General features: G+C 36.5%; 1 protein-coding gene across 3 annotated transcripts in view; it reads left to right on the top strand.

The window, feature by feature from the left end:
- LOC122352946 (ephrin type-A receptor 5) overlaps nt 1–15786 on the top strand; it is a 66083-nt gene that overhangs the window by 24135 nt on the left and 26162 nt on the right. For all 3 annotated transcript variants that reach the window (XM_043250723.1, XM_043250722.1, XM_043250721.1), the window contains exons 4-5: nt 7587–7742; nt 8618–8953. In XM_043250723.1, coding sequence (XP_043106658.1) covers nt 7587–7742; nt 8618–8953 — 492 coding nt within the window. The remainder of the gene's footprint in view (nt 1–7586; nt 7743–8617; nt 8954–15786) is intronic.

Below are 15786 nucleotides of genomic sequence, written 5' to 3'. Positions count from 1 at the left end.
CTTTTCATATCTCACAATGAATGACAAAACCCAACAATGGCATTTCTGATGCGTTTTCAGGCCTGCCTATAGCGGGCATCAGCTAGAGATGACATGCTGTGAGTATTAGCAGGCGTCCAACTCGATGTCATTGACATAATGGAATTTAGATAGCAGATTTGCTATGCCATAAATCAGCTTCAGTCCGGCCCGCTATTCAAACACAGCATTGAGGAAAAATACACAAGTTTGGCCTCCACAATAGCCGAGCACAAAGACCAACACTAGCCGCTGCCAATCACATGTTTGCATATTGTGATTTGAATGTATTGGTTTATAGTGGCGTTTACTCACAGGACGTTAAACACAGGAAAGGGATGTTTATTGGCGGCGCTCAATAGCCATCTGGGGTACCATTATTGTGCTTTACTTCGCTGTCTGTTTGCTTTAAAATGCATTCTTGGAAAAAGCAAGTTTTATATTTTTGTTTGACATACTGATGTTAGCACAGATTTGAGTTGGAGGTTGGAAACTTTTAAATCGTTAAGGAATTTAGCGATTCTGCCTCAGATTCCAATTGTTCCAAATAATAATAATAATGATGATGGCGAATTCGCCATTTACACGTTTATCACAGAGCTGCTCATGCACATGCGAATAGGTGGTTTAAAGCCTTTTCCACACTGAGCGTGAAAAAGCTAAACGAATATCAGACGCGATGACACGCAGGAAAAAAAAAAAAACGTGAACATTCGCGCACCAAAAATGCGAATGTTTTTTTACCAGTCTGACAAATGTTCTCAGTTTCACAAAGCCAAAGCGAATGTCCAATAAGACTTTGAGCATTAAATCACGTGGCCAGAGTAACTGCCTGTTACCCAAAAGGTCGACGTTGTGGCATTAAAAACTATTAAAAACAATAATAAAATATGAAAGCAAATAGACATGCGATTGTGACTATATATTTTCTGTATGCTTTGTATGCAGTACATGGTATTTATTTATTTATTGTTTACAGTTATTTTTACATTTTAAGCATGTCCGAATCAAAGTCAGCTGTAGATTACAATTGGAAATTTTAAAGGTGTAGAACCAAACTTTATTTAGCCTTTTTTTAATGCGGTATATTGCTGTATATTTTTTAATGCGGTATTGTGAGTTACATATCTGATGTCCGAAAGTTATATATCTGACGCATGCAAATAGTCATTGCATTCGATACATGCAGTGACTATCCATTATGACATGTAGGCCTTTTTAAATTTATGTAGCCTACTGATTTAGTATTTAACACGAAAACAAAAATCGTAAGGGACTAACTTTAATGCTTGCATTTTCTCAGTGATTCAAACTGACTTCATTCCGATGCGAGTTTATGCACTTTAAAAACACTTTGTTGTTTAAGATAAGACGATTCACAGAAGAGCTGAATTATTAATCGAGCATTTGTAATGAACAGCAAAACTCTGCTGTTTCAACGAGGACTCATCCGAGCACCTCTGATTGGCCATTGTATTGTTGAATGTAACGTGCAACATTGTAACATTTTATGTCAGCGGTCATATTGTCAGTGGCATCTCTGACTGTCTTCAATAAACAATACAAAATCTATTGGCACAACCCTACAGTACATACAATTAAGCAACAGACTATTATTCCAACATCAATGTACGCTTTATTAAATGCATGTCAAACACTCACTTCCTGTTCTAATTAGCATCAAATCTATTTGTCAGGGCATTTATCAACCACTTTCATCGTAATGTTCTCCAACCAATTAGTTTTCGTTAACCTACTCTGCCTTTTATAGCGAGCATCACGGTTTCAATTATTGGACATATCTGCTATCAAAGCTTGTTTCAAACACTTTTTTTCCCCTCTGGTAAAAATAAAGGCTTATTAATCAACAGTTCTTGTCTCAGAATGTCTCTCTATTATAGGTACACATATTGAGCTCCTCGCAGCTCGTTAATTGCCAGGCCCACCACTGTTTGCTGCATATTAATTACCTATTAGCCTTGTGCGCAGTGCATTATGACTTTGGCTAGACTCCCTCCAGAGTGAGCAGTGATCATCCCTGAATCGTCAATGAGACGCCGCAGTCGGGCATGTCCAAATCACATCGCATTCAAGTCGAGGCCAAAGTGCACCAGAGCGACTTGCACATTTCACGGCCAGCGTTTTGCATGACGGTACTGTGAGATAATGTTTAGCGTCCGTCGGCGTTTGGCGGGTCGTTGTTTGGGTTAGACGTGGTGTGATGTTGTTCTGAAATATGCCAACCGTGATTATTGTAGCTGCTATGCAGTTAGTTACGTATAAAACTTAGACGTGACTTGTTACTTAAACTGAGAATTTACTGAAACATGCTTACTATATTATGGTATATATTGTAGTTTTACCATATAGTGTGTTTTTTACAGCCTATTAAAGCTTAAAAAGTAAGTTTTCATTAGTAAAATAATTAAAACTGAAACAACCACTACTAATACTACTACTTCGTTAGAGTATCAATAGTATGTGAACATTCTGTCTACCCTACCCTAGTCTATTAATACTCTTATATATAATAAACTTAGCCTTTTTTTCAGTTAAAAGTATTAGCATGCGCATATTAGCCTCACAGTAAAACTCAAAGAACACTTTTAAAATAGTTTTCGTTTCTGCTGTCATTGGCAGCTTAGTTAATAAGTGAACAAATGACAACAATGAAGTTATTATTTTCTCCTTTCATAGACAAAACACTGATTTGCTGTGACATCTTTGGCTCTCTTGTGCTAAAGAGACACAGAGGTGATGATTGAGTTACCACCCAGCCGAAGAGCGATAAGAGTGCGCCGTGTGTGTATGTGTGTGTGTGTGCATCAGAATTGAAAGAGCGTGGTGACAGTGATGAATCGAGCTTGTGAGCAGGTCTCACAAAAGACTGAGCCATTGAGAGGTGATAAACAGAACGGCTGGCTATCAGATGTGTGTGTGTGTGTGTGTGTGTGTGCGCGCTCACACAGGTGCTTGTTGGCTAACAATCTGTGTCAAGAATCTTTTCTTGAAGATATGTGGGTCATGTCAGGACAGCTCATCAAAAAACAGACTCTCAATGGCCATTCAGTACAGCTGAATTAAAATGTATTTAGTTTATTTATTCATTTCGCCACGCTTTAACTACCAGTGTGCTGTCAGCTCTATTTATTTATTCATTTATAATTCAGTTGAATGATATTTGTCGGTTAAAATGCCAAGGCTCTGACTGCAGTCACAGAGAAAAAAAAAAAACATCCATTAAAAAGTGATAATGTGATCTAAGCCTAACAATGCGTTTCTCATATGCAATGATAAAATGGCGATGCTCACATAATCCTTGCGTATGACCCATTTTCGTTCTTTTAATTCTGATGTTACGTAATCGACCGTGTAACGTTTCCGTTATCCTTAGTTCATCTGGGAATGCTTTAATTTCCGCTGCGTTATTTTCTCATCTCTGTTAACAGGCTTGTCAGAAAAATACGAAAACAAATCAATGAAGCCATGGCGTACCAAAAAAATATGATTCTGTTCAGTTTACAAATCAATAAAAAGACACCAGAATGCTTTCAGTGCTAGACATCTACAGTATGCTAAATCAATGAGTAGAATGAAATCAGCCAAAAAATAAAAATAAAAAAACCTTTTAGCGTTTAGATTTCGCCATTACGTTTCCTGGTTCGAATGTTGCATGACAAGAGATTCAGTGAGTGACTGGAAAAAAAGAAGGTTTGCAAATGGAAAAGGTCTTTGGAAAATAAATAAATACATAAAATAACCAAATCCATCTTTTCGGAGCTATTGGATTATAGCTTCAAGCACTTTTGTAAACAGAATGCGTTTTTTTTCTAATCTTCAAGGAGGCATCTGCACGGTTCATGAAACAATTTTATGAAAAATGCATTTTTAGATATATTTAAATATCTGTTTTGCGCTGGTTGGAGTCGAGCATGTCAGAACAGATATATACTTGTCTCGTGACTTCATTATGCAGATAAACTGTTGAATAATCTTGTCGCCTGAGCCGTTCATTTAATAAAGACGTGTGTCCGATCGAATGTGCACCAGCTCTCTGTGTAATGCAATCAAAGGTTCCTACAAGCTCCATTAGTGCAGCCCAGCACCAATGCTTTATTTAATCAAAACTCGTCTGGTTTCCATTAACATGGGCTTTTAGATCATAATGCCGCGTGTCGTTTGTGGGGATTATGCTATGTGGAATTGAGTGAAGAGTGGAAAAATGCATTTTGCCATGTCGTGATCTGTATCTGTTAGCTGACATTGCATCTAAATGGATGAAGGCCTTTTCACACTGAACCATACTATATATATATATATATATATATATATATATATATAAATATATATAGTATGGTTTATGGGGACACAAATTTGTTTAATGACTTGGGTATGACAGAGATCTTCCAATTTGAAGGCGGTTTATGAGGACACTGCCTATGTCGCCATAATTCAAAAAGCTTACAAAACATACTAAATTGTGTTTTTTTGAAAATCTAAAAAATAGCTGAAAACCATTACGCCTATGGAGAGTCCTCATAAAGCACAAATACTGTGTGTGTGTGTGTGTGTGTGTGTGTGTTTACATTTGAAGTTGTAAATGCAATAAATCCATTTTAATGCATCTCTTAATCAAATATAGAGTAAAAACAGTATTATTGCAGATTTTTATTACTGCAAGTTTTCCGTTTCAATACAACATTTAAGAAATTACTGAAACGATTAGCAGAAAATTCTAATGAACAGCATTTATTTGAAGTATATTTTATAACAATCACTACTGACAAAAACGCTCTTAAAAAAAAAAGAATTATTTTATGAAAAGAAAACGTAAATTTCATGTTACACAATGTTTCATCTCAGTGACCAAATGCCACTCAAACAGCATTTTCCTATTCAATTCGGTTTCATACAAATGTCATGTATTATTTGAATGACATATAATCTCACTAAAACTCATGCTGCTGGAAAACTATAATTGTTCTGTGTTTGCCCTTTCATGGACATTTAGATAATAATAAGATTGTGAGCTTTAGAAAGCTGTAGCGTTTTCCAGCAGGACGCGGGTTAATGCTAATTGCAAGGTCACTTAGAGTCGTGTGTAATTCAGAGTCGACTCCTGTTAGCAACGCTCTAAAACAACGGGAGCCTGACGAGAGATTTTAAAGCGACAGTAAAATAAAAATCTGTCATTTTCACAACCTACAAACCTATCTTTCTTCTGTCGAACACAATTTTTCACCATACTAACCTAAAACAAGCAATCCATTTAGCTCATGTGAGGATGGTCTGGTCTAAACGCCGCCAATGGGGCAAAGATGATCTATTTATGGCCTCAGACAGACGGCTACAGCTGAGCAAATCTTGTCTGGAGGCCATGGCACTGACAATCTGAAAAAGACGGATATGCTGCTCATGCAAAAGAGAAATCATGAGAGAATTTTACCCTGCTTTAGTTCACGTGGTCTGGCAACAAACGACAGAATTGAACCCAGGAATAACTAGAATGAAAACTAGAGCTATTAAGTCATAAAATCTAATCTAATTCCTGAGATTAGGGAACTCCACATCAAAACTTTAGCAATAACAATGCAGAGGAACTCAATGGTTCACTTTCAGGATGACTTTTTACAGCTTATGAACAATAAAAACACTGCCAACCAATTTACAATCCACTCAACTTTGCACTTTTAAACAGGAATTTTGAATTTTTATTGTTTGGAGTGGACACTATATATTTGTTATTTTTATAGTTGTCTTTATAGCCATTATTTTTGGTGTGAACGGGCTATAGAGTGAATGGCAAATTTTTATAGGGCACATTTAATGAAAAACTAAAAACTTTACTTAATTTTTAATTAGTTGTATTTTAATTAAAATTTTATTTTATTTTATTTTATTTTATTTTATTTTACATCCTGGCTCCATTCTGGTGTATGTAACCCTAATATATATATTAATGAAACACACCAGAATGGAGCCAGGTGATAAAGTCAACCCAAAAAGAAAAGGGGCAGAGCAGGTTATTAAATTTTTCATCCAAAAAAAATATAAAGATAAACATTCTTTGGAATAAAGTGATAAATCATTTTACAATGAGATGGAATGGGTATTAAAAAGTAAATAGGCTTACTTTTGATTTTATGTTTTTAAGACAAAGTAGCGAAACTACAACTGTTTTGTTGGACTTCAGGGAAAAGCATAAAATACTAGAAGTGCAGAATGCAGCCCATTAATAATAGTTAAATGCTGAATGATATTATATATCATATTATTCTGCATTATCCGCCTCTTTCAGCTCAGCTTGTTCTCTCCGTGGCTCAGAGTTGGGTTGAATTCACAGCGCACCTCTGCTGTCTGCCTCTTAATGCACACCAGGGAGGCTTTAATTAATGTCTTTGTGTGCACTTTGGACTGCCGAGGCCATTGATAATCTATCTCTCTCTCTCCATGGCAATACATTATCTAAATGTATTTTGCGCTGACAGGGTGTCTGCTGTGCATAAGCACCTGTCCTGAATGGAGAAGCATTGCAAAAACCAAATATACTGAATCCATTTGTCCCACTTGTGGGTGTTACACTGTAAATTGTGGTTTTCATGCTTTCTGGGAATGTTGCTAGGTAAGAGGCTGGATGAGTGTGGTGTTTGATGGGTGAATGTGTGAAGATTTGTACATAAAATTGTTTTTAAAGCCACCTATAAAAAACAACTTATGGTATTCTTTACTTCCTTCGTGCAATTTTGAACCCACATGAAGAGGTTTAGCAAAATTTTCAGACTGCCCTTTCACTGAAAATAAATAAATAAATAAATAAATAAAGTTCCTAAATTGACAGCCTTGCTCGTTTTATTTTATTTTATTTTATTTTATTTTATTTTATTTTATTTTATTTTATTTTATTTTTTCCAGTCACAATGCACTTTTATTTAGCAGCATGGTATATATTCCATTTTAAAATGTGGGTCAGTTTTAATTAAATTAATATTTTATTCAGGAGAGAGGCATTAAAGTGATCAAATTTTACAGTAAATACATTCTTAATGATACGTGTCACTGGGATTGAAGCAATGATGCTGAAAAAAACAGGATAACGAGGAAAAAATATGCATTTCAATAGAAAACTGTTTTACAATATTCTTGTTTTTACTATCTTTTTTTAAATAAAAAAGGTAACCAACCCAAAACTTTTGAACAATTCTGTACACGCATATTCGCTTTTTACTAGTTTTGCGTTGCACATCAATAAGATTAACATATAAAATAAACACCTAATTAATAATTCAGTAACATTACACAAAGGAAATGTCAACCATCATTTATAAATCCAGAAAAAGACTAATTTTGGGTCGATAGCCAAGAACAGAAAATAGGCTATTCATTAAACCCTGTGTGTTCAAAGCATCAGCTCTCTATTGAAATAAGCACCTGCTCTTTTTAATGAAGTTGTTGCATGTTTGACTTTAATGGCTAAATTTTCTCATCAGCTCTGAACAAGTGGTACAAAGGCACTGATCGATGGCATTAGTAATGTAATCACCTCCCTATTGTGCTTGATATCTCTGCAGTGTGCAAGCCGGGCTTTTACCGATCGGCTCTTCAGACCAAAAGCTGCAGTAAATGCCCTCCCAGAAGTTTCACCAAAGTGGAAGCGTCCACCTCCTGTCAGTGTGAGCAGGGATACTACCGGACGGAAACGGACCCGGCCAACATGGCCTGCACAAGTAAGAGCTGCTTCCAATAATGGGTCACTCACCCATAAAGGGATAGCCATCCGTTATTATTATTAAATGTATGTATTTAAATAAATCGAGATTTTTTGCTGAAACTGTGGTCCTTGGTGATTCTTAAAATGCTTTAGTGTTTTTGAATCTATTCGGCAGATCTACAGTTCTGACAGTAGCACTTTTAGCTTTAGCTTAGCATAGATCATTAAATCTGATTAGACCGTTAGCGTCACGCTCAAAAATGACAGAAGAGTTTCCCTTTTTTGTCTTCTATTTACAACTCTTCTATAATTATATTGTGTGCTAAGACCAACGTAAAATAAAAATTAGCAATTTTCTAGGCTGATATAACTAAGAACTATACTTCCGGCGTAATAATCAATAAACTTTACTGCCGTACCATGTGCGCAGGCACAATTAAATTGAAATTGGGGACTATTTTCAGACACTGCTTAAACGCCTAAAAATGCTGGGAATTGTTTTCAGGTGCTGCACAGTATCACAAATATCGAAACTCTTTTCGAGCGTGACGTTAACGGTCTAATCAGATTCAAAGATCTATGCTAAGCTACAGCTAAAAGTGCTACCGTCAGACCCAGAGATCGGGTGAATGGATTCAAAGACGGTAAAAATACCGTTGTTTAACTCTAGGGGTGTTCAAAGATGAACATGCTTTCAAAAAAGTGGCATATTCCTTTTTATGTGCTGGTAGCCATTGACTTGCATGTTATGAACCACCGAAGTCTGCGGCTTTAGCTAAAAATCATCTTTGCTGAAAAAAATGCCATGGGGATGGGAAAAGTAACAGCTAGCTAAAATGTTTACCTGAACTAACTTACTTTTATGCCATCATATGCTTTATTATCTCGCAGAGCCACCTTCGGCCCCACGTAATGCTATTTCCAACGTGAACGAGACCAGTGTCTTCTTGGAGTGGAGCGCTCCGGAGGAGACAGGCGGTCGGAAGGATGTTCGATACAACATCGTGTGCAGCAAGATCAGCACAGAGTCTGGCCAGTACGAGCCGTGCGGAAGTCACGTGCGATATCTGCCTCAGCGGACGGGTCTGAAGAACACCTCCATCATGGTCATGGATCTCCTGGCTCACACCAACTACACCTTTGAAGTGGAGGCCGTGAACGGGGTGTCGGAGCTAACCGCCCCTTTGAGGCAGTACGTCTCGCTCAATGTCACCACCAACCAGGCCGGTGAGTAGATTCTTCCCTCGGGAATTACGCTAAAACGTAACGTGACAAAGGTCATGCTGTCTGCAAGAGCTTACAACGGCATCTGCAAATCTTTTCTTTATGTAACGTGAAACTAATTATTTGGCTGGAAATAATGTAGGATGGGGCTTCACTTGATCTCTTGATTCGACTGGATAAGGACAGTGTCTGTTTTAGTTATGTTTTCTCTAATATTTCAAATTCCCTACGAAAATATTGATATGGAGCTCAGATGATCGTCTGGTTGTTCCTGTGAAGAGCAAATGCTTTTAATTTTATTGAATGTACATTTGTAGCGTTCCTATTACTTCATCAGTATAACTGGAATTGTATATATTATGTAAAAAAATTTAAATATAATAAAATATATAATTAATATAAATCGAAAAATAAAATAGCATACTTGAAGAGAAAGACTTTCATGATTCTTAGCATGCTCTAGTAATCTTTTACTAAAGTGCAACATTTTACTTTCAAGTACATTTTTAATTCTTATTTTCTATTACACTTTCTGTTGACTAATATATACTATATATACTAATATTATACTAATACTTTACGGTAGCTCATTTAAAGTATGCGATATAATAATAATAATAATAATTTACAATTTCTATATTTTAAAATATAATATAAATAATCTAGTTTGCATTGGACAAAGCTGCAGCTTCATCATAATAAATGTGTAATTACAAATATATTTAAATACATAGATTCTTATTCATATATAACTATATTGTAGTTTCTAATAAACGCTTGTCAGTACATTTAACAGTATGCATCAACCATTAGAATATGTTATGAAGTATGTAACAAAATATATTTAAGGCTTACATAAATTCAGTTGGATGTAATGAATATTAAAACAATTTCCGCAGTGCCTGAAAACATTAGATTTAGTTTACACTAAAATTCATATAAGTCATATGATTTCTGTAGTATATGTTAAGTTCTCGAATTCCTATTTAATGAACCTTTTTTGAAATGGAAAAAAAGATAATAAAGATAATAAATAACTGTATTTTTTTGCAGAAATAGTTGAGATATTATACTATATTAAAAGTGATTTATCTTTTCAACAGCATGATAATATCGGTTAATGTTATTTTACCCCACTCACATGGCCTTGTTCATATTATTAAAAAAGGAAAATCATTTCAGAGATGGTGGAAGTAATTGGATTTTAGGAAAGCTGACGAAAACAAACATTTTAATTTAGAATAATGTGCATAATAATGCTACAATTAAATACGGAAAATTCAAATGAAGTAAAATTGTATTGCATGTTGGCTTAAAAAAAGTCAGATGTTTGTCATATAAATAAGAGTGGGGTGAACTGGCCCTAAACCCTTTTCAGTAGAGTGTCACCTTTTTCTGACTGCTATTGACTTTTCATTAAGTTAATGATGACCCTAATGGACACTGAAGCGTAATCTGCTTTATCTGAAAGAGGGTCTGTAATTGCTGGGGATTGGCTAGAGACTGGGGGTGGTGTAGTGCATGTGTGTGTGTGTGTGTGTGTGTGTGTGTGTGTGGATGGATGGTGGCAGTGTTAGTGTTGATAAGGCCTCTTTGAAATGAAGGGTTTTGCGCGAGGCTAGCGCAGGTTGCAGTGAACGCTGAGCGCTCCGCCGGCACGGTCGGGATAATCCGTTTGGTCGATGTGTCGAGTAGCGGTCATGTTTTATGTGAACTGGATGGCTGGAGGCTAAGCGCGAGGTTTGGCTGGAGTTCTGAGACCAGACGTGCTCACAAAGGTGCTTGACTGTCTGAAGGTGATGGGCTATTGAAATATTGAGGGGGAATACAGGCTTCCACTGTGTCGGCTGACTGAAAATCACTTTTCCATTATCTTGCTTTTGTCTTCCCTTGTTTGAAGCGCAGCTCAGTTTGAGGATCTTTTGTAGGCCCGCGTTCAAAGCGAACACATTCCTACAATGCGGTGCAATTGCATTTATGGCTTAATATATCGGTTAAAATATATTACGCTGACAACTTTTATGGTAGATGGAAATCATATTAGATAGTTTTCTTTAAAACTGTATCATGATTGATGTTGTGTTGTTATTGTAGTTTTTAAAATTAATATGATTAAAAATGCTTTGGTAACTTTTTATCATATGTATTATATGTTTATTATAAGTACCAAACGCATTTTTGGCAACACTCTATTTAAGTTACATTTTACTATAATAATAATTTAAGTATAATTACATGCAAGAAACCCTAAGCCAAATCCTAACTCTTACCATATACATTAGAAAGTGCATATAGTTAGTACTAAGTATTTAAATAAATAATTACACTGTAACAAGGACATATTACAATAGTATAGAACAACCTATTGTAACACACATGACTATCAGAAACTTTGCAAATATATTCAGCAACTTATTCTACTAACCCTGAACCTACCCTAACAGTCTAAAGGTAAGTAGACATGTATCTATTATCAAAAATAAAGTTTGACCAATAGAGTATGATAGGTATGATAATAATATAGTAATAACATAGTAGTAATATTGTTATAGCATGTATATGTGTGTGTGTGTATATATATATATATATATATATATATATATATATATATATATATATATATATATATATATATATATATATATATATCCTGTTTTTGGCCAATGTGTTAAATAATAAAATTGTAAAATATCATATTTACCCATTTTACATAATTTCTTGAATTAATGTAAAGCATGCATTATATTATTTTATTAAGTTACAGGTTCTGTATAACAGAAATGAACTATCTTTTAAATTAAAAGCTGCCAGCTCCCTAGCATTGGTCAATCGGTTTCTTATTTTAATTATTGAACGTTGTGACAATCAAAGCAATGCTAAACAGCATGAAAACTTCAGCCCGCCAGTGACCTATAAATCAATACTGGAATAAGGCATACTCACTCCAGCTTACAGACCCACAGCTCTGCAACGCAATAAGAGACGCAGGTGCTGCAGGTGCCGTCAGGCTAAGAACATTTATTTTCACTTTGCGTAATCCATTATCCTAAACTCTCAGGCCCTTTTTTGCAACCTTTACAAACGGGTGCTGCATTCTAATTTAGGGAGAAATATTTAACACAATATTTGTGCCTATTTCCGTGCCGATGCGTCTCTGTCACAAAAGAGCAGCAGATGCAGTTACGAGGAGCACAGAAACAGTCTTAGGGTGCTAATTTATTTCGCTGGGCCTGTGAGGCTACAGTATTTTCCCCCTGAAGCGACGACTTCAACATCTGCTCAGCTCATTAAGTTACTCTCAAATCAACAGAGGAATTATGCTCTTTAAAACACTATTAATTATGACAAGCAAAATGATAATTTTTGCAGCACAGGGCGAGCCGCCACGCATAGTCAACAAAGCTTGTGTGCGGAACGCTAGCTCGCTAATGCGCATCTTTACAAAGACGTCGATGACATAAATTCTGTTTTTACTTCACAAGTGCCGGGATTTTTAGAAACGGGAGCAGATTGTACAGGTTGATCAAATGCGCTCTAATTTGTAGCATTTTCGAGCGGGGTTTCAAAACAAACTGAATAGTTTGCAGGTGCGAGTGATTAGCGCATAGTTTGGCGTGCCTCTCGAGTGCTTTCCCTGATAAATGTCGACAGACGCATGAGTGGAGGCATTTGTGGAGCTCTCTTTTTAGAATTATTTTGTGAGCTTTGACTATTTTCTCATTGACAGTTGAGTGCATGACGTGTTGGTCTGAAAAGAGTTGTGACACTAAGTATTCTCAAAGCCTCTCAGCAAAGCTCTTCTGGCATGCGGCTGTGAGCACTTGTGCTTTACTAAACTCACTTCCGACACTGGATTGTTTGAATCTCTGCAGATGGTGACCCAAACTATTTTAGAGAGTCACTAACTGAAAGTACAGACAAAACTAACTTTTAATTGTGTGGCAGTCGTTTTTTAAAATGTAGCTTTCCAGTGATGCTCATGTTACCAATCAGTTGCTTCTCCTTTTTTTATTTCTTTATTTTTGTGTTTTTACATAGGGTTAGTTGACCCCAAAATGTCATTATTTACTCACCCTCATGTCGTTCCGAATCTGCAAGATCTGTGTTCATCTTCAGAACACAAATAAAGATATTTTTGATGAAATCTGAGAGCTATCTGACTCTCCATAGACATCAACACAACTGAAATGATCCAGGTCTGTTTCGATTGACATCAGATTTTAGTTTTGTATATGCGTGGGAGAGAAGAATGTTTTTTGGGGGGTTTTTTTGCGCAAAAAAAAAAAAAAAAAAAGTTGCAAAACTAAAGTTGAGCCAGTGATGTCACATCCTGTTTTACTGATGTGTTTACCACGGAACATTTCAGTTGTGTTCTTGTCTATAGAGGATCAGATAGCTCTCAGATTTCTTGAAAAATATCTTAATTTGTGTTCCGAAGATGACGAAGGTCTTAGAGGTTTGGGATGACATGAGGATGAGCAAATAATGACATAATTTTAATTTTGGGGTGCACTAACCCTCAAGTGAGCTAGTATCAAAATTTGGTTCCGCAAAAAATATTTTTGCAGTAACATTTTTTAACTAAAAGCACTAAGTGTCATGTTTTTTTGCTGTTCATTTAAATAAAAACTGTAATCGTGGGCCTGAAAATGCTAACTATTGAGAACAAAAGTGCACATTTATGAAAATGCTAAAGTTACTGTCTATGTAAACAAGAAGAATGCAAATATGCACTGGCATGAATGTGGCTTGGCATGAACATAACTGCATTTTAGTCATTTTTCGTAAATCTATGTGAGTGTTTTGGCAATGTTGTCATCTGTACACAAACGTTTTCGAAAATGTAAAGGAAAAACGCTTTTAGTATATTAATCAATGTTCAGCGCTTGAGTATCTTTAGTGTTGTTGGCTACGGTTTGCTCATAGACTGTAGCTACATGTCTAATTATGATTTTTAAAAGAACATCTGGACTGCACTTTGACCATTTTATGTGTTTCTTGTAACTACAAACGGCAGTTTCATAGTACAATGGAAAATATATATTTTTGAAGTTAAAAATAAAACAAATAGAATTGTTAAAGTGTATTTTACAAGAAAATACAATTATAATTTGTTCTATTGCTTGTCTTATTAATTGCAATTAATTTGCATTCATTTCAAAGTAAAACATCTGAAAGACAGGCTCAATATGTGACGTTTTTGTTTACGTTGATATATTGCTGTGTTTGTATTACATTGCTTCAGGTGCATATTGAGGTGGTTCATAATTCGAATATCTGAAGAGGTGTCACTAAAAGTTAATGCTCTTTCATGTCGGAAATATCCCCTAACACCAATCCCAACTGTAAACTTACCCAAGAAAACCCATGCATGTGAAGCTGGACATGTGACGAGACACAAGTATTATTTTAGTGAAAATTAGGCTGTGTTATTTGAAACTGGGCCTGAAAATCATACTTTGCGTGAAAAGGAATAAAGTTGTTTTTTTTTTACTGCCTCTAGTGTACAATTAAACATGAAACTGCAGCGATTCGTATCTAAGTACGTTTTTTGAGCTGCGCAGAAATTTAGGTAGAGACACACATGAGCCTATTAGAGTGATTTTTAAAAGGTTAATGTGATGTGAAACTGCTATTTTAAAAAACAATACTATTTCTCAATATGTTCTGGTAATTTTAATCGAATAAACGCAGCCTTGCTGAACAATATTGCCAAAACCCGAACTTCCGAATGGACTATGATAATGCTGGTTAAGTAAATATGTTGGCGTTGTCTTGAAATCTGTCTATCCAGATGTTATGCATCAGGGCAGATACGTTTGGCAAATAGTTCAGATTGTGTTTGGTAGCTCATAGTTCTCAGGCCAGGCCTCTGGCTGGCACAGGCGTCTGTTGGCAGGAGCTATATCTCAGGCCTAGATTTGGCCGATGGTCCGCTCGACTCTGCCAGGGGTTTTTCATCTTGCTTCTCGGCAGGGCTCCCCAAACAACACTTGTTTACAAACACACGGCCTGTTGAGATCCTGGTGCTGGCAGTCATTCGGGGGCCGGAGCGGAGGAGATGACCTTTCTTACCCAGATGAAAACCACGGCCCGGCATGCTAACTTCAATTAAATCACATGCAAATATTAGCTTGGAAGATTCCGCCTACACAAAACCCAACGCTGCCTGCAGTCAATGTCGCACAGCCAGCAAGTGATGCGGGTTTTTGATGCTGCTCACGCTAAGCTGGATTCTCGTTGACAGCTGCGATTAACTGAGCTGAAGCGGCTCGGTTTGTGTGAAAAAAAAAAAGACTAAAATAGTTCGCTACATGAGTTCGGTGTGCAAGTAGTGACATTTCATGCTGTTTCTTCGGGCTGGCGCAGATACTGCATCGAGTCTGAAGATTCTCGCGCTAGATGAAGGCAACACTTCCCATTTGGAGGCATTAATCAAAGTGCGATCATCACACTTCCTCTGACACTCTTCCCAGAGAAGGCTGCCGTTCCATCTGTTAATGAACTGAGAGGCGGCTCTTTGGCGGGACCTTTGCACTGTGAGCTGTCACTGGTGATGAGACTGTTCGAGGACTTTATTACCTTTGCATTTCGTCGCTGGCTGCGTTTCGTTTCGCAACACAGAGGGTTTTGATTAACTCGCAGTGGTCTTTTGGAAACGGAAAAGATCCAGTTGAAACTGTGAAATACGCAGTATCTGGTTTTATCGCATTTATTAGACGGGCCACAATGTATTCCGCGAAGCACTCTACTGTAGATGAAATTTCTCGCTGGGCTAAAAATAGGACTGTGAAATTTCACACAGAGGAAGGTTTCGCATCCTTTTGTGCTTACGT

Source organism: Puntigrus tetrazona, chromosome 10, assembly GCF_018831695.1.
Source record: "Puntigrus tetrazona isolate hp1 chromosome 10, ASM1883169v1, whole genome shotgun sequence".
Lineage (NCBI taxonomy): Eukaryota > Metazoa > Chordata > Actinopteri > Cypriniformes > Cyprinidae > Puntigrus > Puntigrus tetrazona.
Note: the sequence above shows the minus strand (reverse complement) of the source record. Positions and strands in the feature narration are given on the sequence as shown.